Below are 27654 nucleotides of genomic sequence, written 5' to 3'. Positions count from 1 at the left end.
CACACATGTATGTGTCCTGGTGGTACTGATTCCAGATTCCTGAAGCTGCCCTGGAATCTTCGGTTCTTTCTTCAATTCTACAGGGTACCTCAATGACCTTTTTTGCTTAAGCTGTTTTTGAGTTTCTATGACTTGTAACTAAGATTTTGAACTAATACAGAGGGAGCCCACCTTTAGCTGTTACAGTCCTAGAGCTCTGGATTCCCTAGACTCCCAAGGAAGGGAACTCTATTTCTTCGTACCAAGAGGAAAATGAACTGAGACAGTGAGTGTCCATCTGTCACTCTCTCCTCATTGCCAGATCAAATAATTACCATTGCTTTCTCATGTAAGGAAACTTCAGGAAAGACTGCTGTGGGATCAGAGGCTGTGGGTTTTGGTCCTGGCTCTGCTACTGATGCAACTCTACTGTCTTAAACACCTACCCCACTGGCTGCCCAGCCATCTGTCCCCTTGCTTTTTGCCCCACACCAACAATCTACATTTTTAGAGATGCAGGGTCCCCTGGTAGCCATGTCAGAGGACAATACTACCCCAGACCATTGCAGCAAACAGTTGGACTCTGGATGGCTCCAACTGGGCCACTGATCTCTCCAGGGGAATAGGAGTTGCAATTCTAGAATCAGGTTGACTTCTTTGCTGAATGGAAGATAATGAATGGCTTCTTTCCTAAAGTTATAAAACTCAGGAAAAGCTGCTAGCGCCCATTTTCTTTGCAGGGGGGTAAGGGTGGGGTGGGGCAGAAGCAGCTAGTCTACATTGAGAGAAGAATGAGTCAGAGACACAGAAACAAGCAGAGAAGGGCAGACACCATCCCAATTTCTCTATAGCACTCCAGGTCACAGCTCCAGCCCATGCTCAAAACTCACCTTTATCTTTGCCTTTTGAATTCCATCAGCTAGCTCTGTACTCTTGTGATAAATTCTTTTTGCTCAAGTTGGCTTCATTGAATTTCTGTTATTTATACCTCTCATTTATGAGTGTCCGTTTCCCCACCTAACACACAAGGGGACTGTGTTAGATGACCTAGAGCAACTTCCAAGTCTGAAACCTTATAAAGTCTCTAGACAACTAGAAACTAAAATTGGAAATAGGGCAGACTTCACAACAGACTGTAATCAAGTTGTTAACCTCTTCAAGGTCTTGGTTTGCCTCTCCATTTAATGAACATCATGATCATACCTGTCAGCTATCTAGGCCCAGGAAGGCCAGAAGCACAAATGTGTGATTTATGTCTACAAGAATTCTAGACTTCATCATGACAGGTCTGGTTTTAACTCCACAGATTAGTATTAGGGCCATGTTACATAGGTTTTTCTGTAATGATCACCTAGTATGACTTTACTAAGACCTTGACAGCACTGAAGAAAAGTTAGGCTCTGGACTGGTAAGCATTACAAAGCAAAGGCTGGGCTCCTGGTAGCTGTGACTCCCCCAAACGAACACTGCTTTATTTACAGTGGTCTCCGTGATAGCCATGTCTCCTGTTCCTCACCTCCTCCTTTAGCTATACGTTTTCAGGCTTTTCAAGAGAAAATGGTTCTTTTCTTCCTTCTCTATCCTAAGAAGGTAAATATAGCTAGGTGATCATATCCATTCCCTTGGCTTCAACTATAAAATCCAGATCTCCAGGCCCAATAGTCTCTCTCAGGCCTTCCACATACAGGTAACCAATGCCTATTGAGCATTTATCCTGGGATGTTCCACAGATACTAAAAACTCAGCATTATATTCAAAACTGAACCTCAATTTTCATGTTAGGGCATTACAAAATAACTGGAACTAGATTCTCCCTCCTGTCATGAAAACCATACAGTTGGACCGAATATATGCTTCCAGGCACCAAAGAGTAAACTGCACAGGACCGTAATCTTTGAGAGAAGGGAAATACAACAGGGGAGCATGTAACTTCTCTAGCTTTCATTCAGGGGCACCTTCTCATTGTGGGGTAGGGAGATGGCACCCAAGTAGAGTGGCAGTCTCACGGAGCAGGCAGATAGGAGTTCTGTGATGCTCAAGTGGCTGGAATCTGTGAGGCAGGGTGGGGTGGGTGGCCCGTTTCTTGGCTCAGACCTGGACTGCCCATGCACAGGGCATGCCTTCATCAGACTTAGTGGAGATCGCCTGTTACGGGGTAAATGTTGATAGTAAAGATCATGTAGACCTGGGAGATAATGGAAGTCCAGCCCAGAATATGGAATGTTCACACTGAGACTCAAAAAGGGTATGTCATGGGAACATATTCAAATTAGAAGAAAAAAGGCAAGCTTGATAGGATCAAAGGGTTCTGGCAATAACGTAACTGCCTGTTAGAATACTATTTACCACTCAAAAAAACAAAACAAAACAAAACAAAAAACAAGCCCCACCAATATCTAGGCTCCCTCAACACGCCAGCTACAAGAGAGTCCAGAAACAGACTAATATATATATTGGGCACTTGACTTTTTTTTTTTTCAAAAATCTCCTTCAGAAATCCCTTCTATAATTTCTTTTTCCGTTCCGTCTTTTTTTTTTTTTTAAATTATTTATTTTTGATAGTCATACAGAGAGAGAGAGAGAGGCAGAGACACAGGCAGAGGGAGAAGCAGGCTCCATGCACCGGGAGCCCTATGTGGGATTCGATCCCGGGTCTCCAGGATCGCGCCCTGGGCCAAAGGCAGGCGCCAAACCGCTGCGCCACCCAGGGATCCCTGGGCACTTGACTTTTGACAAAATATCAATGCAATTCCATGGATAAACAAAAGCCTTTTCACCAAATGGTGCTGGAAAAACTTGAGACCCATATGAAAAAAATGAACTTCTGATATAAAACATATACAAAAATTTAAGATTGATTTTAGACCTCGATACAAAAACAAAATCTATAAAGCTTCTAGAAGAAAACATAAGGGATGCTTGGATGGCTCAGTTGGCTAAGCATCCAGCTCTTGATTTCAGCTTGGGTCATGATCTTGGGGTTGTGGGATTGAGCCCTGTGTCAGGCTTCATGCTCAGCAGGGAGTCTGTTTGAGATTGTCTCTCCCCTCCCCAGGCTCCTCCTCTCTCTCACACACACCAGTCTCTATAATTAATAAATACATCTTTAAAAAAAACCTAAGAAAATATGCAACCTCAGGATAGGCAAAGATTTCTGAGAATACAAAAGGCACTAATCCTAAAAGACAAAAAATAAATAAATTGGTCTCTTAGAATTTTCTGCTCATCAAAAGGCATCATTAAGAAAATGACAAGTGAAAGAATGGGAGAAAATATTTGCAATGTACATATAGGAGAGACTATATCAAGAATCCTATAGCTCAATAATAAAAAAAAAATACAATAAAGAACAGGCAAAAATTTGAAAAGAAACTTCACAAAAGAAAAACAGACAAGAAGAAGAGATGCTCAACATCATTATTATTCATTGCTTGATTTGTATTAAAACCATAGTGAGATAGATGTGTGTGTATGAGACACTCGCTACAGTGGTTAAACAAAAAAAACAACAAAAAAAAAGAAAAACACTAAAAGCATCAAAGCACTGAGATGTGAAGCAACCAGACCCTCATACATTGCTGGTAGGAGTATAAAATAGTACAATCACTTTAGAAAACTATTTGTTAGTTTCTTCTGCAATTAAATACACACCTATGCTATGACCCAGGAATTCCACTCCTAGACATTTACCCAAGATAAATGAAAATGTGTATTTACACAAACATTTTTATGAGAATGTTTACAGAGGTTTTATTCATAATAGCAGAACAAACAAAAAACTGAAAACAATCCAAATGTCCATCACCAGAAGAGAAGATAAACAAATTGTGGTATATTTATGTAATGCAATACTATTCGGCAGTAAAGGGGAATGAATTGCTGATATATATACAATAGACAGGTGAGCCACAAAGATATGTTAAGGAAAAGAAACCAGCCACAAAAGACAACATATTGTATGATTCCGTATGGGTGAAGTTTAAAAACAGACTAATCTACGGTGATAAAAATCAGAATAGCACTTGAAGGGGTCCCATGGAAACTTCAGGAGTGAAGGAAATGTTTACATCTTCACTGCTGTGTTAGTCACATGGGTACACACATCTGAAAAAAACTCACTGGACTGCGTGCTTCTGTTCCGTGCATTTTATTGTATGTAAACTTTATCTCAATTAAAAAAAATCGTATAGATTATCATCTCCAGGCCTGCTCTACCACCTATACTCCATGTCCCAGTTAATGGTACCATCATCTTCCACTTTGCCACCCTAGTCAGTAACCAGGGAAACCTTCCTGATTTCTTTTCTCTCTTCTTCTCTCTCAGATAGTCTCTCACGTCCTGTTTCTGCCTCCTTAAGCACTCTCAAATTAATCCTTTCCTCTCTCCCCTCTCTGTCACCAAATTGTTCCTGGCCTCACTGTCTTTAGTCTGGATTACCACAGTAGATTCTCAACTGGTCTCCCTGGAACCAGTCCCGCCTCCTCCATCCAATCCACTTCACACACAGCCACCAAGGGAAGCTTTCTAAAGTATAAATGTGGGCATGCCATATATCAGCTAAGAATTCCTCAATGGTTCCCATGCCTTCCAAAAGAAAACCTAGTACAGATGACAGGTCATGTGCTGGTCTATTTCTCTAGCCTCATCACTGACATCCACCCCACCTACCCTTGTGCTCCCAATAGCACCTTGCTCAAAGGATCTTTCTTCATCCTCTCTCCTCAGACGTCAAGTGCCTCTTCCGGCCTCCCACAACTACTTTAGTTCTATCATAGCCTTCTTACAGTGTAAATGAAAATGGAGTACACAGAGCAAATGTATAGTTTAGTGAATTATTTTATAAGGCAAACATCCTACTAACAACTACCGAGATCAGAAAACAGAATTTTGCCAGCTACTCCAGAAGCCTCCCCATGTGCCCCACTCTAATCCTCCCTGCAAAGGTAAAACATATTCCTGTTTCTGTAGTAATCACTTCCTTGGGGCTTTGTGGTTTTATCACCTAAGTATGCAACCTGAGGTTCTAGAGATTTAGTTTTGTCCTCAGGTTTTTAGCTTGGTATGTGTTCGATTCTCATTCCATCCACAGGGTTCCATTTCATCCCTTTCCTTTCTTTACAAGCTGTCTGTTGAAGAACCTCAATAATCTGACCAGTTTCTCAGTCTTAATTTTGCTGACTGCATGCTTTCTCATCGGAGAGTTCACCTTGTTGCCCTTTCGTCTCTTCTGCACATTGGCAGCTGGATCCAGAGGCCAGATGAGACTCAGGCCTTGATCCCTTTAGCAAGGCTACAAGTGGTACTGCATGTTTTTATCAGAAAACGTCCACAAGTCCGGCCGTCTCTTTTCTGATGTTAGTGTCCACTGATACTCATTGCCTGGATCCATTAATTCACCTGGAGGTAACAAAATGGTACTAACTCTAACTGTATCATTTGGTGGATTCTTTTGATGAAGTAATTATATTGGGAGATGCTCCTCTTCATCTATTCTTTAAAGTTACCCAGTTGTACCATATATTTAGGAAAGGTCTTCATTTCCCAAGTCTCAAGACAATGAATTGTCTTTGTGATTCTTTGAAGGTAAGCAATTTGTGTGTGTGTGTATTATGAGAATCTATGTATTTAAATATATTTTACAGGTTTCAAGTCTTTGAAATTGCTATTCTTATTGAAGCTCAAATTGAACCTCAATTTGGTACCTCAGTCATTTTGACACAACCTCAGTAATTTTTGATAGTGTCCTTGCCATGTGGTATGTCAAGATGTTCCTGGCTCAGTTTTTACATTTCCTGCCCAGACATGGTATCAGACATGTAAGAAATTTTAAAAAAAAATTATTTATTTTATTTTAGTTTTTTTTTTAAGATTTTATTTACTTGAGAGAGAGACAGGAGGGAGAACAAGGATAGAGAGGAAGAAGCAGACACCCTGCTGAGCAGTCTGATACAGGGCTTGATCCCAGGACCCTGAGATCATGACCTGAGCCATAGGCAGACACTTAACTGAGCCACCCAGATGCCCCTAAGATATTTTTTAATTGAAGTTTTTATTAATATAATTGTAGGTTCATAGGTAGTTGTAAGAAATAATACAGAGAAACCTCTTGTATACTTTCTCAGTTTCTCCCACTGGTAACATTTTGCAACACTATAATCACAACCAGCATAATGACATTGATATAATCTATCACCTTCTTTAGAGTTCCTCAGTTTCACCTGGACTCATTCATTGTTGTGTGTTTGTATTATGTTCTAACCATTACCTTTTATCACCTGTGTAGGTTTGGGTATCCACTAGCACAATCAAAATACCAAAAAGTTCTGATACCACAAGATCCCATCCTGACTCCTCTTCCCTGTTCTTAATCCCTGACAACCATTAATCTGTCTTCCATTTCTAAAACTGTGTCACTTCAAAGATGTCATATAAATGGAATCATACAGTACATAATCTCTTGAGACTGGCTTTTTTTTTCCTCCCCGATCAGCATAATTCCTTAGAGATTCAAGTTGTGTGCATCACTAGTTTGTTCCTTTAAAATGCTAAGGAACATCCCATGGTATGGATGTGCCACAGATGCAACCAGATAATCTTGTCAAATGCATTCACGCATGTAATTCCAACCCGTATCAAAAATAGAGTATTACTATCACCCCCAAAATATTCCCTCATGACTTTTCTGTCAATTCCCACCCCAAACCCCAAGCAGCAACTGCTGTCGTGACATTTCCACATAGACTAGTTTTGTCTGTTCTAGAATTTCATATAAATGGAAATACGTAGTATGTATGCTTTTGTGTTAAGGCTCTTTCACTTAGTATAACATTTTTTTGAGATTCATCCATTATGTTGTATGTATCAGTAACTCATCCCTTTTTATTGCTGAGTAGTTATTTCACTGTATAATATATTGATATATCAGTTTTTAAAAATCGATTCTACTATGGAGGAAAGACTGAACTGTTTCCAATTTGAAGCTATTATGAATAATGCTGCTGTGAATATTCTTATACAAATGCTTTGTGGGCATATGTTTTAATTTCTCTTGAGTAAATACTTACAAAAGTGGAACTGCTGGGTCTTTTCTCCAAACAAATTATACCATTTTACACTCTCACCACGAATGTATAAGAAATACTGCTCTACAACTTCACTACCATTTATTGTTGTTGGTCTAATTCTATCATTCTGGTGGGTAAGCAATGGCATCTCATTTTGGTTTTAATTTTCACTTCCCTTGTGACTAATGATGTTGAGCACTTTTTCATGTGCTTACTGCCATTCATGTATCTCCTTTCAGGAGTGTGTTCACATCTTCTATTTTTTTTTTTAATTGGGTTGTCTTTTTAATATTCAATTGTAGGACTTTTTAATATATCCTTTACTAGATATATGGTCTGGGAATACTTTCTCCCTGTTTATAGCTTATCTTTTCCTTTTCTTGATGGTGTCTTTTGATGAGAAGTTTTACATTTTGATGAAGTCTAATTCACCTTTTCCAAATGACTGATCCCTTCTGAGAAGGCTTTGCTAATTCCTGTGTCAGAAAGACATTTTCTTTATATATATATATTTTCTCTCTCTCTCTCTCTCTCTCTTCCTTCCTTCTTTCTTTCTTTGGCAGAGCGATAGAACCAGAGAGCACAAGTAGGGTGAGCAGCAGAGGGAGAGGGAAAAGCAGACTTCCTGCTGAGCTGGGAGTGGGATGTGGGGGCTCAATCCCAGGAGCCTGAGATCATGACCTGAGCTGAAGGCAGAAACCTAACCAACTGAGCCACCCAGATGCCTGACATTCTTCTCTGTATTTTCTTCTAAAAGTGTTGTGATTTTAACTTTAACATTTTGATCTATGATCCATCATGAATTAATTTTTGTTATGGTATGATGCAGTGGTTGAAATTAAATTTTTTTATGTGAGAATTCAGTTATTCCAGCACCAGTTGTTGAAAACAATCTACTATCCCCAGTTGGGTTGTTTTGGTACCTTTGTCAAAAATCAAATAACAGTAGCGTGGGTCTATTTCTGGGTGATTTATTCTGTTTCATGGATCTATTTTTTAATCCTCATGCTAGCACCACTTTAGCACATTTCTGACATTTACCCTTTTATGAATTATGCTTCTGGTGTCAAGTCTAAGAACTCTTTACCTAGCTCTGGATCCTGAAGATTTTGCTTTTTCTTAAAGTTTTATAATTTTACCTTTTACATGCAAATTAGCGATCCATTTTGAGTTAATTTTTGATTAAGATGTAAGGCTTAATTTGAAGTTTTTTTGTTTTTGTTTGCCCTATGATTGTTTGTCCCAGCACCATTTGTAGAAAATGCTATCATTTCTCCATTGAATTGCTTTTGTACTTTTGTCAAAAATCAGTTGAGCTTATTTTTGTCCTGGTTGCTTTAATTGGAAGTCATATTTCAATACCACAACCAGTGTATTAGAGATGTTTATTTCTACTAGGTTTGGTCATTGTTTCTAAGGCTTTTCAATGGATTCCTGGCTCCTCTATCAGATTGTGGGGTTCTTTGGAGATAGGGACTGGATACTTTGATCTCAGAAAGTTCAGTACCTGGTGCTGATCCCCTTCTCTACTCCAACTAGTCAGAGCAACAGAAAAGTGAGAGGATACACCCTAGGTTACTCTAATACCAGGTCCACTCTTCGCAGATACAATGAGTGTGACTCTGGTTTTTCCTACGCTCCAGGTTCTTGCCGGAAATGATGCCAATAAGTAAACCAGAGGAAATAACTACATGATTTAGTATTACCCACAACTGACTTGACCAGAGTCACTGGAAAAGAAACAGGTCGGCAGTACTTCTGGTAAGACAAACTCTTCTATATTTAACTCTCACATAACTCCTTTCTCTCATAGCTTCCTATCCTGTACTCCAAATCAACTTTCTTCCCAGATCTTTTGTGGCTCTGCCTCTAATTATTCTTTTCCTAATTTGACTATTGCTCTTATTAGGATATCATTTGCATAAGAAAGGAGTTCTGATGCCAGGGCTACTCTGAGGGGGTTAGATGTAATTCAGTCTTAATTAGAACCTTTCCTCAACTCTGTTTTTGGCTCACCTCACTTAAAAGATAATAATGATAATAATAATATTAAAATGTTACTTTGCTGTTTCTCCATAAGGTCTTGGTGACCTGTACAAGGTTCTCTGAATTTAGTGACTTCATATATCACATTTCTTCTAGCTAGTCCCAACCCTTCACAAGGTTCCTTTCTTCTGACTAGCTCAGATTCAACCTCCTTCTCCCACATAAAGACCATCATATGTCCCATACAGTTTACATTTACCTTTCTAAATTTTTCATCTCCCTATTAAAAGGAGCTCATTTATAATACGTTCCTAGTTATCTTTGCTTCACTTCTTTTTTTTCCTTATTGTTTTGCATTTCAATTTAAAAACACCAGAAGAACACTATTATCCTCATTTTAACAAGTTCCTATATGAGGCGCGTCTGAGTGGCTCAGCTAGTTAAGCATCTGACTCTTGATTTCCACACAGGTCATGATCTCAGGGTTATGAGGTTGAGCTCTCTAATGGGTTCTTCACTGGGTGTGGAGCCTGCTTAAGATTCTCTCTCTCTTCCTCTGCTCCTCCCTCCTCTGTAAAAAAACAAAAACAAAACTAGTTCCTATATGAAAGTAGACAAATTATCAACCACTCAAGCATTTCTTCCCAAAGGGTAATCTTTTTTTTTTTTTTTTAAAGAACTTACTTACCTGAGAGAGACAGTGTGCGGGCACACGAGAGTCCATGTGTGGGGTTGGGGAGGGTGGTGGGCAGAGGTAACAGCAGACTTACCACTGAGCAGGCAGCCAGACTCTGGGCTAGATCCTAGGACCCTGGGGTCATGACCTGAGCTGAAGGCAGATGCTTAGCCCACTGTGCCACCCAGGTGCCCCACCAAAGGGTAACCTCTTAACAAGGGTCAACTGCTGCCATCTGAAAGTTTTTTTTTTTTTTTAAGAGCTTTGACTTCTTAGGCTCCTTGTTCTCTTTGTTTCTATCTCCTACTTTCCAATTTATTAGCTTCTCTGACTCTGCTGTTCTTCCTGAGAGCATCATAAATTGTATACTTTCCGACATGCCTTAACCAGGATGTTCTTTCTACAGGAGACAACTCTGATAGCTGTATGTGAGTGAATCCACTAACCTTAAGGGGACCTAACCCACATAGCTTTTCAGGTGAGAGACTTCCATATGGCCTTTGGTAGGTCTGCCCAATAGGGCCTTCTCTGGGACCTATTGTTAATGGTCACTATTCTAATTCTCCAGAGGATATAAGAGACCCAAATCACAACTACCCAAATTACAACCACCAATGCATCTTGCTTCACTGCTGACTGGAACCTTGTTCACTATGTGTTTGACCCAGCCAACCTACTGTATGCCCCATGTGACATTGCACAGCACCCAGCACTGCCAATCTCTGTCCCAGATGAGTTTCCCAGTTACTCTAGCAGTCCATCAATAAGGAATACTCTGGGCCACTACAACTGAAGTATAGAGTATGGCAAGAACCAAACACACCATTTAATACCTGCACCAAGTACATGCTTAATAGTGTTTTTAAGTAAATGAATAGGTAGAGGTGAATTTCCATCATGGCACCACCCCAATTTTTATCTCATTTTTGCAAACTTATGTAAATTTACTATAGAAATCCAGTTTCAAAAAAAAAAAAAAAAAAAAAAAAAAGAAATCCAGTTTCAAGGACCTTCACTCTCCACTCAAGTTTCCTGCATCCATATAAAAATTCCCATGTAGAAATTCTTAAAATTCAACTGGGAATAAAAAATTTAAAGAATAAAAAATCCTTTTATTCCTTAGTTCATTTGTTTTGCAAATATAGCCCTTATGGAGTATGGGGGATACTGGGATGAGAAAACAATTGATAGGAAATGGACAGCCTGGGATAGCAAGAATTGAGCACTATTGCAGCTTACAGAGCTCAGGCTATTTTTAAACCAGGCATGTGAGATTTCTGTAACAGTGGTTCTTAAAACATGGCTCTTGGCCATCTACTTCAGAATTACCCAGGGCTTGCTCCTACTCCCACTTTAGATCTCCAGAAATGAGACTCTCTGGAGTGGAATTAATTATCGGCATGCTTATCAAGCTCCCTGGTGACTGCATGAAAAGGGTCTCCCTTCCACACTTTGATGTAGCATCCTCAATGAATGACTCTCTTCAGTTTTCAACCTTCTTGGTGATATGGACCTCCCTGTATTATCTCAAAGTCAGAAGACTTGGACCATGCTGTATGAGACCTTGAGGAAGTCACTTAATTAAGCCCTGGCCTTTGGTTTCCTCATATATAAACTAGAGACCCTGATACTACCCCAGAAGATTTTTGCAACCAAGAAGAGATCCAATGTACACTGCTGGGAATTAGTGCTTTTCAGCAACTAGTCCCAGTTTCCCCTCCTGCATACCTGATAGGATTGTACTGGCCCTTCCAGTGGTTGGGTGGGACACATGGCTAGTATTAATCAGTGAGTTTTTTTTTTTTTTTTAAGATTTATTTATCCATGAGACACGCACACACAGAGAGAGAGAGAGAGAGAGATACAGAGAGAGAGGCAGAGACACAGGCAGAGGGAGAAGCAGGCTCTATGCAGGGAGCCCAACGTGGGACTTGATCCTGGAACTCTAGGATCACACCTGGCTGAAGGCAGGTGCCAAACCGCTGAGCCACCCAGGGATCCCTAATCAGTGAGTTTTGAGAAGAGGTGTGTGCTATCTCTTGACTAAAGATTTAACTGCCTATGCAAGACCAACCAGAGCTCTGTTTTTCTCTGGCATAGCAACTGGCAACATTTGAGACAACAGCTACTCTTGTAGAGTCCCCATGCTAACCCAAAATAGACACACATCATACATAAAACATAATCCTTTGTTTCAGGTTAAGGCATTAAGAATTTGAGGACTGGGCAGCCCCGGTGGCTCAGTGGTTTAGCGCCGCCTTTGGTCTGGGGTGTGACCCTGGAGGCCCAGGATTGAGTCCCACATCAGGCTCCTTGCATGGGGCCTGCTTCTCCCTCTGCCTCTCTGTCATGAATAAATAAATAAAATCTTAAAAAAAAAAAAAAAAAGAATTTGAGGACTGTTGCTACAGTATAACCTGTCCCTTCCTGACTTATAGAGCATGTGAAACTGTAAAGGCCACTAGCAGGAAGCTCCTGGACACCCTGAGATGGCCCATTCCATGGTTTGTCTGCAGCCAACTTTGGTATATTTCCTAAAACTGAGCCAAAATCCAGCTCTTAGCTCCTTCTTCAGTTGGTTTCAGTTCTGCTCCCTTGGAGTCCCTAGAGTTCTGCTCTCTTACAGATGTTGCATGTTGGTATGGGCCTTGGATGTGAACAATGGAAGCTTGTATTCTATTGCAGATTCCTCAGGAGGGAAATGGCCTGATCAGAGCTCTATTTCAAGATCCATCCACAACAGGTAGAACAGTGAGCAGAAACTTACAACTCAGCAAATATTAAATGACAGTTTCTTTCCCTCAGGATGATGTGAGGGTCTCCAGAGGATTTGGGGCAAAGGTGCCTGGAAAGCTAAGGGTCTTGTGGCAGGCCTGTCAATGGAAGGAAGATACGGCAGCAGGGGATTTTCCACATTTCAGAGCTTTCTTTCCTCCAAACTTGGACATGTCCCCAAATCTGGCAACACCCCATGGGCTGAATCTAGAATGAGGCTGACAATTCTACACATAGGACCCTCCGAACTCAAAGAGGATTTCCTTTTATTCAACGGTCACACTCCCTGTTGTTCCATTTGGCTTTATTTACTATATCTTTACACTAATCCATGGGGATCTATGCAGCAACAGGGATTTCTATAACCAGGTAACACTTAAAAAAAAAAAAGGTATTCAAGTTTTGCCCTTCCTTTTTCCCATTGAGGCCTCTGAACTATGGAATTAAAAGTAACGAATGTCCCCTAGGGCTGGCGCACCTGGAGTGTGAGCCTGTAAAGAGCTGGAGAAACAAAGTGGGAACTTGTTTGGGATGAGGGACCAGGGCCTGAGGTAGGCCTCAAGCTGTTCCCTTTGTGTGTTCCCAAGAATGTGAGAACTCAGAGCTTCTGTATGGCACTCTTAACCCTCTGGGCCACAGGGTGTCCCCAGCCTTAGTGGGAGGGGCAGAGGCTACCCTCTTGGGACATGAGTCCCATAAGACCTGAGTCTCAACAAGCAAGCTCTACTGCTTCCCAGCCTTGTGACTTGAGGCAAATCCTTTAACCCCTCTGAACCCATTTCCTCATATGTAAACACGTTCATGATGGCTGTCCTGCTACATTTCATGAGCATTTCAAGAATTTCCAAGGAAAAATAATCATTTATTCAACAAATCTGAATATATTGTTTACTATCACACTAGGCATTGTTCTAAGGACTGACAAGCAGTGAACAACAAGACAAAGTCCCTACCTTTAGAGACAATAAATTTAAAAAATAACAGATGCTGCAAGGAGAAAATAAAGCAGGCTAAGGGGTGTGCACATGTACCTGAGCATGAACATGTGTGCCACTTAGATAGGGTCATCAAGGAAGGTCTCTGAGGAAGTGACATTTGAATAGAGATCCAAATGACATTTAAAGTCATGGGATGGGATGAGATCACTAGAGAAAAAAAGTCTGATGACCAAGTCCTTGCCAGGTGAAATATAAAGGGCATGAAATGGAAAAGGACCCAGCAAAGGAGAAATTGGGACTGAATACTTAGAGGACTGTACAGGGCTCTGATCAATGTGAGGCACTGAAAGTGAAGCTTTGCTTTGCTGTCTAGACTCCCACTGCTTTTGAGAGAATGGGTCTATTGGCCTATTAGTTTGCTGAGCATCATGATGGGCAGGCAGGGTGGGCTTAGGAGTAAAACCTCTAGTGACATCTATATAGTTCATTTAGGCTTGTGTGAGTGGATTTGTGGGGCAGGTGGGAGGGACACGAGGGAGTGCCGAGTTATACCACAAGGACTACCATGTGAAAGTGAGACAGTGTTTGCAGATGTAGAGTGCCCAGGTGATACAGTGTCTGAACACCTACTATGAGGAAATTCACCATGATGAATTAGATACCTTCTCTGTGCTCAAGGAGCTTATCTTTTTATAAAAATATGCTTTTCTTTATTTATTGTCTGGCTCCCCTGAGCAAGTCCCATAAGGACAGAAAGGCATAGGAACTTTGCCTAGATCTCTGCCTTGTCTGTGATAGGTACTCAATAAACATTTACTAAATGAATAATCACTATCATCATCTGGTGTATTAGAATAGCTGAGACTATTTAAACCATTAGCCACTGAATTCCTACCGTGACATAGATCCCTATCGAATAAAAAAAGAAGTAAATGAAGCCTGAGTATGTAGTCCATTCTTACTATATAGAAGATTGTGTGGTGAAGCACCGTGAGGGAATCAGAAACAAGATAAAGACCCTATCCTCAACTCTGGTAGGAGACAAAGCTATCTCTACTCCCATAAAATCAGTATGAGTGAAGAGGTGCTCAGTGCCATAAGAGGGGAAAAAGCCTTTGTTTAAAGAATATAAATGTGACTTCCAGGTAGACAAATCAACCAGTAATAGAAGGCAACCATAACAGCAGCAACAACCACTTACTCAGCATGAATATTTGAAAGACACCATATTAAGCACTTTTCATGCATTATTTCATTCTATTCTCCCAATATCCCTCCAAAGCTTTGCAACTCCGAATGCTGTTCCTAGGACCCAGGAGCTGGTTAGAAATGCCAACTCTTGGGCACTATCTCATACCTACTGGATCAGAACTAGCATTTTAACAAGATCACCAGGGAACTCCTGTGCACCTATGTTTGAGAAGCCCTGATCTAAAGTATCACTTTACAAGTGAAGAAACTAAGTCTGGGAGAAACTAACGTGACAAATGACTTATCCCAAATCACTGTGCTGGAGAGCCGCAGAATCCCCTTGTGAACCAGGTTTGACCCCCAAAGACTAGGTTTTCAACCATTAATAAGCCAAGCTTCAGGGAAGAGCTGGCCTCTGAGCTGCACTCTGAGATATGGGCAGGGCTGGGGCATCCAGGGAATCCAGGAAAGGGGACTGCAGGCAGAGGAAAGCATGTCAGCAAAGCTGCAGGGTATGGAACCTCTAAGCAGGCCGAGGACACAGTATGAAGCTCAGTCTGGCAGCAGCTCCAGGAGTCTGAAAGGGTCAGGAAAAAAGGCTGGCGGAATCAGTTCACAGAGCTTTCATTAATTTTGCGGGCAGTGGGGAACTGCCTTGAGTCCCAGCACAAAAGGTTCTACCCCATAATGAGATGACTCCGATAAAAGGGACCCAACACGCTTTTCATTTGAGAAAGGGGACTTCACAACTCTGCTGTGTATATTATACAATCAGCTCCCATGTTCTTCATTGTTTACTGAAGAAAATGCACTTACTTCCTACCTAGGGGAGGCCAGATCAGTATCAAAGTGGCAGGAATTCTGCTTTTAATAAATGAAAGGGGTGGGGGAGATTCTAGAACAGCTCAGAACTCTATCTAGTATCAACGAAGGGGAAAAACATATATCCTCCCGGTTATGAAGCATACTGAAACCAGTGAAAATAACCACAAACTGAACTAAGGGAGCAACTGTAATAGGTTTAGATCTTTCTTCAAATCAAAGTAAATTTCTCTGGAGTTTTGTGGGTTTTAGTTTGAAAATAGAGTAAAATACTGTAAACCAAGAAAGAACCCTCCCTGTATACATACCTACACACATACTACTGGAAATGAGACAAAACTTAAGGCTTTGAAGATGACAAAAATCGCAGCTGGGCTTTTCATCATTTCTTCAAACCTCAGCTCTCCTCAGCCTGAAAAATAACCAGCTGTTTCTTATTTTAGCTTTGAAATTTGATGGCATAGACCAGAACGCTGTGTTCTGATGCACGTTTGGTGCTGAGTGTGGTTGGTAAGGGCCCTCTCTCCCTCCAATGTGCAGCCCTTTCACAGCAGTTCACTTAGAGGGCACTGGGCTTGAGAAATCCTAAAACCTGGGTTTCAGTCCTGATTCTGATCAACTGGGTGACCTTGAGGGGGCAGGGAGCAGTGTACTGAGCACTTACTAAACCAGGTGCCTTTTATATGTCATCTAAGTGAGCAATTACAACATCAGAGGTAGTGGTCTTAGCCCCAATTCCAGGAATAGTTACTGTGCTTTTTATTTAGTTAGTAAGTGGGACAGCTTTAGTTCCTACACCTGGACTGAGTCCAGAACCTCTGCTCTTTCCACTACAACAGCCTGCCCCCTAGTTCCCTTCCTGAGCTTCTGGGGTTCCTAATTTGTGAAATGATGGTGGAGGACCTTCTAACCTCACCACACAGACACATAAGCTCCCAGATCATGAAATAAGGATGACTATAATCCTGCAATTATTACGCATTAGTTCTGGGCCTCCTCCCAGGCATGGTCTGTGAAGGGAACACCTGATCAGAGCCCTTCTCACTACCTCCTGCCTCCCACACGACCACACACTCCTCCAACATTTCTCCTTTTTTTTTTTTTTTCTCAACATTTCTCCTTAATCGCTCTCAGCTTGAGGCAGTTCCACACCAAGTGATTGTTACTTTATACTCGAAATTACACATTCAATGGAGTCAGACCATCATGTGTCTCAGCTTATCTATGAAAGTGGGGATAATACCTTAGGGAGTTGTTGTGAGGATGAAATGAGAGAATGGATGGAAATCCCTTTAACATTGTGTCTGACGCATAGTAAACACACAATAAATGGTGATGAATTCCTTTTCTCCTAAGACCCTTTCCTTTCCCTAATTTCTTTCATTGTAATGCATTTGGACCAATCCTCCAACATCTTAGAAAAAAAATTAATTGATGGGCAATAATTTAGGGTTTTCTGTGTGAGGCAGGGAACAAGGAGACCACAGAGGGAGTGGAGCTCACTGCTGAGCCCACTGCCCCACTCCGTGGCCAACAATACAGACATTGACACCAGGCCAAGCAGTGGGTGTATTCTTTATTGTCACCAAGCCAACATGTTTTGTAGCTGCTCACCATCCAATTACAAAAGAGAGTGAGACTTCTTTCCAGAGCAGTCATTGGCAGTAACAGAAATTCACCCCCGTGGGCGTTGCCCGCAAGTTCCAAGTATCTGTTCTAGTGAGTATTCTGATTGCAGCAAGTGCAAACAAGGGAGGGCTTATCTTAAAAACTTATGTGAGCTATTAAGGATATGGGATTTTATAGACTAGGACCATGTAGGGTTGAGTCTCCCAGAGTCTAGAATGAAAGGTCTGGATCCACAGCAGCCCCAAGGCCCTCAGCGGCTAGCCCTCTCATGTCTCAGCCACTACCCATGGGTCAGCTCCAATCTCCTTTTACCTGGAGTCTATCCACCCTTTTCTGTCTCAGTGCTTCTGCTTCCCTGTAATACCAGCTAGCCAGTATTACTAAAGGCCTCACTCTACCTCATGGCTTCTCTCTACATACCATTTCAGCTTCAGTTTCTGTGGCTTAAGTGCTGTTCCATAATTCCCAGTTCACATTTCTAGGAACATGCATCTTGTTTTCCAGTAGATCATATTACAGGTCCTTGGTGAGCCTATGAATTGGCCGTTCTTGGGTCTGACATTCAGCTCTGGCCCAGGAAGTTCTGACTAAGGAGGAGGAACAGAGCAAGATTTTATTATAGAAAACATGGTTATGTGGGGCTGACATGACTGAGAGCTGTGGAGGTAGAACTTTCTCTTAGGTCCATGGGAATAACAAGCAGCACAGCTGACATGTGGAATACATCTCCACATATTAGAGAGTCCCACACTAGCTCTCCCTCATCTCTGCTGCTGTGGATCACCAGCAATGCCAAAGCACCGCCACTGGCATTAGTTGGTGGGTGAAGGGACTGCCTGACCCGACTCCTCCTTCCCCGTCAATGGGCTCATGAAGAGGTGATGTCTTCCCCCTTTTACTTGTACAGATTAACGGAGTTAATTCCAATCATATCCTCTTCTTTCTGTGTTACTCTTCCAAGCCACTACTTGGCAAGGTGGACTGTGGTAGCCATGACTTGTCTTTGCCCAGCAAACCTTCCCTCTTCTGGTTGCTCAGAGGAATTCTGCTCCCACTCCATTTAGTCCATTTAGGGGTGGGGCTATCATTCATAGTGCCTCAGCCCTCCATCTCATACTTGGCCCAAAGTAGAATCAGAAGATTCCATCACTCCCGCCAAGGATGGGGACCACTCAGGAGAGTTTGAGGAATGAAGCTGAATTAAGACATGCAAGATTTCAAATCTAAAAAGATTTTTTGAACCCCTGGATCCAGCTATGCAGTTTTATAAGCAAACATTTTCTTTTTAAAGTTCAGAGAGTCTATCTAGTAAGTTAATCACTTGCAACCAAGAGTTCTGACAAAACAGTATCATTTTCTCAAGTAAATTCTTTGCTCTCTTTCCTTTTTCCTCCCTCATCACATTTGTTTTGTGGGTCCTTAAATGACTAATCAAAGCTGACGTGTGTTATGATTAGTCTACCACTAAGTGGGATGAGATAAATAAGAGATCGAGTGGTCTAAGGTCCTCATACTGTCCAAAACAAGACAGGGATATTTACCACCTCTATAATTTATCAACTTTCGTTAAATTAAAATTTCAAGGGCAAACATTAAAGGAGAGTAAGTATATAATGTCCAAACTAGAAGGAAAGAGAGAAAATGACTAAAAACATCCCAAAAGGAGGGAAGAGCTAAAATAAAATGGAGTGCTGGCAGGACAAATACATTAAAAGCATAAACACAAAGACCGACTTAACCCTAAGTACATCAGTAGTTATATTAAATAAATATGGACTAAATTTTCCAATTAAGAGAAAAACAGGTGATGAAAAAACAGAACCCACATGCGATTTATAAAAGACAAATCTAGGGCAGCCTGGTGTCTCAGTGGTTTAGCGCTGCCTTCAGCCCAGGGCCTCATCCTGGAGACCTGGGATCGAGTCCCCTATGTCAGGCTCCCTGCATGGAGCCTGCTTCTCCCTCTACCTGTGTCTCTGCCTCTCTCTCCTTCTCTGTATCTCTCATGAAAAAATAAATAAAAATTATTAAAAAAAAAAAAAAAGACCTATCTAAAACACACAGCACAGAAAGAATGAAACTAAAACGACGAGAGAAGATATACCTTGCATAATCAAAAACAGATGCTGTAGCTACACTGGTATCAGATAGAGTTCAAGGCCTCTTCCCACCCCCAAACTAACCAAACAAAAAACCCCACCATTCTTTAAATAGAGGTAAAAAGGGCAACCTTATAATGATAAAAAGGTTAATTTACCAGGAAGATATAATAACTTTTTATTTACATACATTTGATAATATGGCTCAAAGATAGAAAAAAATTAAAAGTACAGGCAAATTCATAATCATAGTTGGATATTTTAACACATTTCTCTCTTTAATAGCTAAAATAGGCAAAAATAAATCAGAAGATCTGAATTAATAAGTTTGACCCACTGGAATACAGAACACTGAATCCAGTAACTACAGAAGTCACATTACTTTCAAGCACACATGTAACATTTAAACGGACCATAAACAGAGACCTAACAAAAATTTCAACAAATTTCAAAGGATTAAAATTATTCAGAACAAGATCACGGACCATCATCAATTAATAAAAGATAACTAGAAAATACTCATGTTTGAAAATTAAGCACAATTCTAAGATACCTATGAGTCAAAGGGGCAATCACAATGGAAATTATAAAATATTTAGAAATAAATGGCTAAAATACCACATATCAAAACTTGTGAGCACTTCCTAAGCAGTATTTAGAGGAAAATATGTAGCCTTAAATGGAAAAATCGAAAGAATACAAATGAGGGGCGCCTGGGTGGCTCAGTTAGTTAAGGGTCTGCCTTCAGCTCAGGTCATGATCCCAGTGTCCTGGGATCAAGTCCTGAGTTTGGGCTCCCTGCTCAGCAGGGAGTCTGCTTCTCTCTGCCACTCTCCCTTGCTCACTCTCTCAAATAAATATCTTAAAAAAAAAAAAAAAAAGGGGGATATGAATGAATGAACTAAGCATCAATCTCAAGAAATTGGAGGGGAAAAAAAATCCAAGTTATTTCCAAGGAAAGTAGAATGAAAAAATAAAAGAGCAGCACTTAATGAAATAGAAAACCAACTTACTATGGAGAATACCCATGAACATAAAAGCTGGTTCTTTGCAAGGAAATTACTGAAAACTAAGGAAGAGTAAATGGGAGAAAATTTAAAAATGAAACTGGAACAAAAAGGGGCACATCTCTACAGATGCTGCAGACATTAATATAACAATATTATAAACAATTTTATATAAATAAATTTGAAACCTTTAAAGGGACCAATTCAAAAAAAAAAAATAAAGGGACCAATTCCTGGAAAAATATCACTTAGTAAAACTAAAGAAGAAAAATTTTAAATTGTTTTATAACCATTAAAAACATTGAATCTATGGTCAAAAATAATACAAAATAAAATTTCCAGAACCAGATGGCTTCGTCACTGAATTCTCCAAACATTCAAGGCACAAATGAGAGGAAACTAGAATGGATGGTAGGTGAGGAAGGTAACAGGCATTAGTTACATTTTTGCGCTAGCTGTGGCAGTAGGGATTATACTTTGTCCCACTAACCTTCCTCCTGTAAATTTTCACAGAAATTATGACCAACCAGAATCCTACAGCTGTATCTGGGTGGAGTGAATTTAACAAAAGAAAAGAATGTAGAGAATACTATTAGTAACCTAACCAGAGTCTCTACTAGCCAGCATACCCATCCTCCAGATAGGAGTGTCAGCTGATTACAATGTACTAATGTCCCTTCTCTGGAAAACTGCCACCTCACCTGGTTATACAGTTCCCCTCCTCCCTCCATCCTGCTTCTCTCATTCTCCTTTTCCTGAGCAGGTTTGCCAGTATACCACTTGAACACGAATTCCCATCATTCTAGGCCCTGCCTCTACAGAATAGGATCTAAGATATCACTATTTAGGAGGGTGAAAAGAGACTCACAGAGTAGGAGATAACCTTAAAACATGTAACTGACAAGGGACCAAAGTATATAAAGAACTCCAACAAATCAGTAAGAAAAACTGAAAAACAGGCAAAAGACTTGAATAGGCAGTACACAAAAGAGGATATTCAATTAATAAAAAAGCACTCGACATTAGTAGCAAGCAAGGAAAAGAAAATTAAAACCACAAAAGATATTATAGACCCACGAGAATAGTTAAAAAATTTTAAACGGATGATACTATTTATAAGAATGTAAAAGCAACTGGAACTCTTGACATACTGCTGGCAGGAAAGAAAACTGGTACAATCTCTTAGAAAACTGGCATTATCTAGCAAAACAATTCTACTCTGACAGATTATCTAAAGAAGCTTCACAAATACAACAGAAAATGTCTAAGGATGTTCTCAGCTGCACTGTTCTTGATAGAAGCTATAAGCAACACAAATATCTGTAAACTATAGAATGGATTATGACATATATCATGAAACACTGTACCAGTGAAAATGAGTGTGGTAATCTCATGGATGCAACACACAAAGCAAAAGCAAACACAAAACACACACAGTATTAATTCTATGTATGAAATTACAAAACTAGTAAAATTAAACTATACTGTTTAGGAGTGCCAATATAGGTGACAAAACTACAGAGAAACATGATTATCACATAAGTCAAAGTAGTGGCTTCTCTGGGAAGGAGGTTGATTTAGAAGGGGTGCTACTGAGTACTGGCAATGTTCCACTTGTTGACATGGATGGTGGTTCCACCTATATGTCTCTTAGAATTGTTAAACTATGTATACATTTTTAAGATTTATTTATTCATGACAGAAAGAGACAGAGAGGCAGAGACACAGGCAGAGGGGGAGGGAGAGAAGCAGGCCCCATGCTCCCATGCAGGGAGCCTGACGTGGGACTCGATCCTGGGTCTCCAGGATCACACCCTGGGCCGAAGGCAGCGCCAAACCACTGGGCCACTGGGGCTGCCCTATGTATACATTTGTAGGGTTTCCTTGCATGCATTGTTATATCTCATATTTTTAAAGTTTAAAATAAAGAAAATGAGGGGCACCTGGGTGCCTCAGTTGGTTGGGTAGCTGCCTTTGGTTCACATCATAATCCCAGGGTCCTGGGATCGAGCCCTGCGTTGGGCTCCCTGCTCATCAGGGAGTCTGATTCTCCCTCTTCCCCTCCCTCCACCTGTGGGCATGTGCTCTCTCTCAAATAAATAAAATCATAAAAAAATAAAGACAATGAAACGAACATACTGATTATTGTTTGATTCTTAGAAAAGTTGAGGTAACTTCATTTTTAAATTAAAACCTTGCTCCCAATTCCTAACAGAATACATGCCATTTAAATTTGCAATAATGCCTACTTTTCTTGGGATTACAGGTGGAGAAACAGTTTCCTAGGAACAGCAATATGGTTTGCCAAGAGTCTTCCAGACTCCTCTTATATATAAAAAGTTAAATAGGCACCCAATGTCCTAGGATAGCTACCTGCCATTTGAGAATTCTTAGTAAGCACAATCCTGAAGAGGAGATAGAACCAATTCGCCAAAACGCCTTGGGTTAGGGTTAGGAAGGGACTGAGCCGCCGAACCCTGACAAAAGGTTTGAAAATAGGGTAATCTCCTGAGTGGTCTGGGGTGGCCCTGACCAAGGCTGCTAGCACAAAAGCCCCACCCCTCCCTCAAAGAGAACTCACTAGAGGACTGGGGGAAAGCAGCTTGGTGACATGCTCAACACACTGCCCAGAGTGAGGTGCTTCAAAAGAGAAAGGCTAATAAGCATGTGAGCACAAACTAGAAAAGCTCTAACCTTGGAATCCAGGCATGGGATCAAGCTGACAGGAACCTGGTCCAATAAGGGCGCTGAGCAGCAGTGACCACACATCCTTGGAGTATGCAGGACAGCTCTTCAATAGTGATACCATATAGCTGTGTCAGAAATAACAATGTGGGTGGACTGCTTAGACTCTGGAGTTCTCTCTCCTCTGGAGAGTGGAAGTCAGAGGGACTTCTTTGGATTGTTTAAGCCCCCAGGGCGCTTGGAAGTGGGAGACTTCAGAATTCTCACTAAAGGGCATTAGAGGACTTGGGAGATTACTTGAAAAGTAAAGAAATTTTTGACTGTATTTGAACCCAACTGGTGAAATGAGACCAGGTTAAACCTGGTTTAACACAGGTTAAATATCTGAAACAGGCAAAATCTTAACCAAGTGTCTCTATTATCTACCTTTAGACACACAATACCACGTGTATGAGCAGGAAAGTAATATATCACTAACAGAAGGAGGGTAATGAGAGAAATGAGCAGGCATTTCAAACAAAGTCCATGATAGGTGACTTAAGAGAAGGTTCATTAAGACAAACTGAAAGAATAAATGCTTCTTGTACCATCTATTACTACTCTGACTGAGACACGTAAAAGGAATTCGTTTCTTTTACGTCTTCCTTGTAGAGCATCTTAATATGTGATATCTCCTCTCTTTGTAAAGTAGGCTCCATGCTTAGTATGGAGCCCAATGCAGGGCTTGAATTCACAACCCTGAGTTCAAGAGTCAGACACTTAACTGACTGAGCTATTCAGGTGCCCCTACTATGTGATGTCTTCTTGGTTGTCCAGGACACTCCCACCTCTCAGAGCTCTCCCTGGCTCCTAATCTACACCTTTATCAGTGCCCCACAGATCTGTCCTTGCACATGGTAATGCCCTCAGACTATCCCCCCAAAGATTACGAGTTCCCTAAACCAGGGTCTATCTTTGTTTTTACCTCTATTTCTACTTATTCCCACTCCTCTTGGCCCTGGCACCAATACATGTTTCTTAAAGGAAAGAATGGAGGAAAGGAGGATGGAATAGTATGAATGCACTGCACTGGAAAAAAAAAAAAACAGAGGACCACCACTAGAAAGCAGAAACCCACAGTGAGCTGAGGACTGCTTGACCATGTATTACTTAACAGCTACTTGTGCTATCATAAAAACAATTCATCTGATAACCATGGAAACCAAAATGAAGGCACTGTGGCGAGGGTGGCTCTTTTCAGAAATCTAAAAACAATAAGAGGCCTGAAACCAGAAAGACAAAGAAATCCAAGTGCTTCAGGCCAGAAGGAAATCCTTTCCTAAAAGCCCTGACAAAGCAGCATTTTCTTCAGCTTCTAGAGGCTTCAACGAGAGCTAAGGGACCCGCAGTGACAGATCATGAAATAATTCAGACCTCTCTGTGTGCTTCTGTCCCTTGGGGCCAGCTGCTAGGAGGAAAGCTCGCTGGGAGACAGAACTTACTGTTATTATAAAATGTACTGAGAACCAGCAGAGGGAGAGAAATAACTTCTCCCCTAGCTCCTAGTAGGTGTACAAGCACATAGTAGGTCTCCACTAATACATGCTGAGTACATGAATTATCTTAGAAGTCAGGGAAAGCACAGCGTCTGGTTAACAGTATGTGTTCTTTCTACCACCCAGTGCCAACATGCTGTTGGGGACCAGGAATTAAAGTCCTGTCCTCATTCTGGGTCCAGTTTCTTCATGTGAGAAGGGAGACAGCTGGATCAGAGTTTCCCAGGCATCTTCCTACTCCATCAGTCACTGTACTGTTCTTTTTTTGGTGGCAGCACATGCCTGGCACTTTTCTTTCCCCCTCAGAAGGAATCTGATACCCATCTGCTCCGGCACATTAATGTTCCCATCCTGCCTGACTCATTTGGTAGGAACAACAGGTTCACATGCCAATTGTAAATGAGAAGTCAAAGGGGGCCCAGGAAGAGAAAGGGGGAAAGGATCTCACTTGGCCTCTTTCTTAGGACATCCTAACAGTACTCTTTTCAGGACTAAATATATACAACCTGAAGTGTGATTACTCTAAATACCCCTCATGTGAAGCACTCTCTAGCTTACTAAATTAACTCAACAGTATTTACATGGAAACATTGAACACTTCTGCGCCGGACACTGTGCTAAGCCCTTTACACAGAACCTCGCGGCAACTTCACAAGCGAAGTACTATCATTATCTACTTTTAACTGATGAGGGTTTTGTCTGGCTCAAGGTCACACAGCTGGTAGGTGGCCGAACTAGGATTTGAACCCAGGTCAACCTGACTCCAGAGTTCGGTTCTTCAAAGGGCTGTCCCACCTGTTCTCCACTGCAGTCCTAAGACGGAGGCAGGGCTGGGGTTACCACTTCTACTTTAAAAGATGGAAACACAGACTCTCCGAGAGACTTGGGGCTTGCACAGAATACAGAGGACACTTAGTACGTGCCCGGCCCCAGGCGCCCCTGCCATCCTGGGGAGGGCTCTCCCCATCCCAGGAACCTGCTTCTTCCTCTTCGGCTTCACTCACACACCCGCAAAACCTCAAGGCTGAAGGCAACCGCGGAGGTCCACTTTCTCCGCCGGGCCGTGTTACAGGCTGGGAAAACGAGGCACAGCCTCCAGGTGCCGGCGGAGAGCGGGAGCGCCGCCCGCGGGCGGCCGAGGGCACCCCCTCCCGGTCCCGCCGGGGCCAGGTGTTCAGCCTCCGCCAGGGCCGCGGCGCCTCGGCGGCAAGCGCCTCAGGTCCCCGGGAGGCCGCCCCCTGCTCGGGGCCCCGGGCATCCCGGGGACGCGAGCGGCACAACTTCGCCCTCGGCCTCTGCGAGCCGGCCGCCTCTTACCTCTCCGGGGGCTCTCCGGGGGCGCTCGCCCGCAGCAGTCCGGGCCGAGGGAGCCGGAGCCGGAGCCGGAGCCGGAGCCGCGCCGCAGCCGAGCCACGAGGACTGCGGCGCGCGGCCAGGGGCGGGAGGACGCGCCGCGAGCCCCGCCCGGGGGCGGACACCTGCGGGGCTCCTGCGGGCGGGCGCCGTCACGTGACGCGCGGGGCGGGGGATGCCGGGAGCCCGGCGGGCGGGCGGCGGGGGTCACGCTCCCAGACCCCCGCCGAGGAGCAGGGCCAGGACTCCCTGCAGGGAGGGGTCGCGGAGGGGAGCCAGAGGGAGACGCCAGGGAGACGCTTCGGATGCTGCCAAGTGGAGCTTGTGGAAGGACGGTTACGGCTCCTGCTGCATGGCCCCAGAAGGGCAGAAATAGAATCAGTGGGCGGAAATTGCAGGGAGGTGTGCTGGGGTCAATACAAGGAAGAGTCTTCCAATCACCAGTTATCTGTCAGGGTGATGCGCTGCTCCAGGAGGCGGTGAGCGACTTGTGGGTGTGTACGCAGGAGCACATTCAACGAACTGACCACTGGCTAGGGGCCAGACAATATATGTATTAAATTATTGTGTGTATAGTGCTGAACACAATGCCAGGCACACAGCAAATGTTGCATTGGTGTTAGTGGTTGCTGCCGGTGTTAGGGACACAGAGATGAACAAAACTTACATGGTTCCCGCCCTCCTAAAGTTAATTCTTGAGTGGATAAGGTAGACATTAATCACATATCATTTAAATAAACGTATTTAAAATTATGGTAAGTTCACTGAAGGAACCCCGATTTTAAATTATGGGGCAAGGTGAACGTGGTTGGGGAAGATTTCTCAGAGGAAGGTAAGGGGTTAGCCAGATGGAGGAGAGGCAGGGAAAGCCTGAGTGAAGGCTTTTGGGTGGGATGGGGGAGGCAAGGCAGGGCAAAGGAAAGAAGGTTGCTCTTTAGGTAAATGGAAGATGTCCAGATTGTTAAGAGAGAACAGTGTAAGTGAAGTTAGGTAGGTAGGTGCCAGATCATGTAGCACTTACTAGGCCATGATAAGGGTTTTACATTTTTATGTAAAAGGAAGCCATTGATGTGGTGGAGGGTGTGAATGGTTTCCTACCTTTATAAGAAAAACAAAAAACTATGCCAGCTACTATGTGGAGAATAGACAAAAGTAAGACTGGAAGCAGGAAAATTGGTTAAGACTTGGACTGGGGTAATGGTAATGAAGACAGAGCGAAATAGATTTGAGATACTTTTTTTGAGGTAGAGTCAAACCGGTTTGATGTGGGTCATTACAGGGATTCCTCATTTAGCTTAGTTCACTGGGCACATGGAGGTGCTATTCATTGAACTGGTTAACTACTGTACGAGGAAGATATTTACAAGTGGGAGATCAAAAAATCAATTTAGGACTTGTTAAATTTAAGATGCCAGGTCATCCAAATGAAGTGATCAGAACGACAGCTGGATCTAGACCCCTGGATTTTAATTACTTTAAACACAGGGCTTGAACTGACGACCCTGAGATCAAGACCTGAGCTGATATCCAGAGTCAAATGCTTAATGAACTGAGCCACCCAGGTGCCCCGTAGACCCTTAGATTTTATAGAAGAGAATGTCAGCTACAGAAATTTAACTTGAGAATGCTGTGAAAAATTAATTTTTGCACTGGATTGAGGTTTGTAATAGCTGACTGTTGTGGTCCCATTGACCTCTGTTCTGGTTCTATAGAATGTATTCGATAAAAATGTATTCCATCTGTTATCACCACATGATGAATTTGGCATTACAGATTCTGGATAAGGTCCAAGTTACCATGCAGCTGCTTTCCTTTATAAATTGAAACAAAACAAAGCAAAAAACACCCTAAGCCTAAAGCCAACAATTTCTTTTGAGCAAAGACACAAAGCTGTATACACAGTAGCCAGATATA

At 42.2% G+C, this 27654-nt stretch overlaps 1 protein-coding gene across 5 annotated transcripts in view; it reads right to left on the bottom strand.

Moving 5' to 3' along the window:
* Nucleotides 1–25822, bottom strand: part of FBXO10 (F-box protein 10) — a 51799-nt gene extending 25977 nt beyond the window's left edge. For 2 of the 5 annotated variants that reach the window (XM_072727909.1, XM_072727910.1), the window contains exons 1-2: nt 25705–25810; nt 22862–22980 (exon numbers count right to left, since the gene is read on the bottom strand). In XM_072727909.1, coding sequence (XP_072584010.1) covers nt 22862–22936 — 75 coding nt within the window. In that variant the 5' untranslated portion in view covers nt 22937–22980; nt 25705–25810. Of the gene's footprint in view, nt 1–17481; nt 17649–22861; nt 22981–25704 lie in introns of all 5 variants that reach the window. The other 3 variants (XM_072727911.1, XM_026013321.2, XM_026013325.2) reach the window with 3 other exon arrangements.
* Nucleotides 25823–27654: the final 1832 nt, after the last annotated feature.

This window comes from Vulpes vulpes, chromosome 12, assembly GCF_048418805.1.
Source record: "Vulpes vulpes isolate BD-2025 chromosome 12, VulVul3, whole genome shotgun sequence".
NCBI lineage: Eukaryota > Metazoa > Chordata > Mammalia > Carnivora > Canidae > Vulpes > Vulpes vulpes.
The sequence above is the reverse complement of the archived record's forward strand: the minus strand, read 5'-3'. Positions and strand labels throughout refer to the sequence as shown.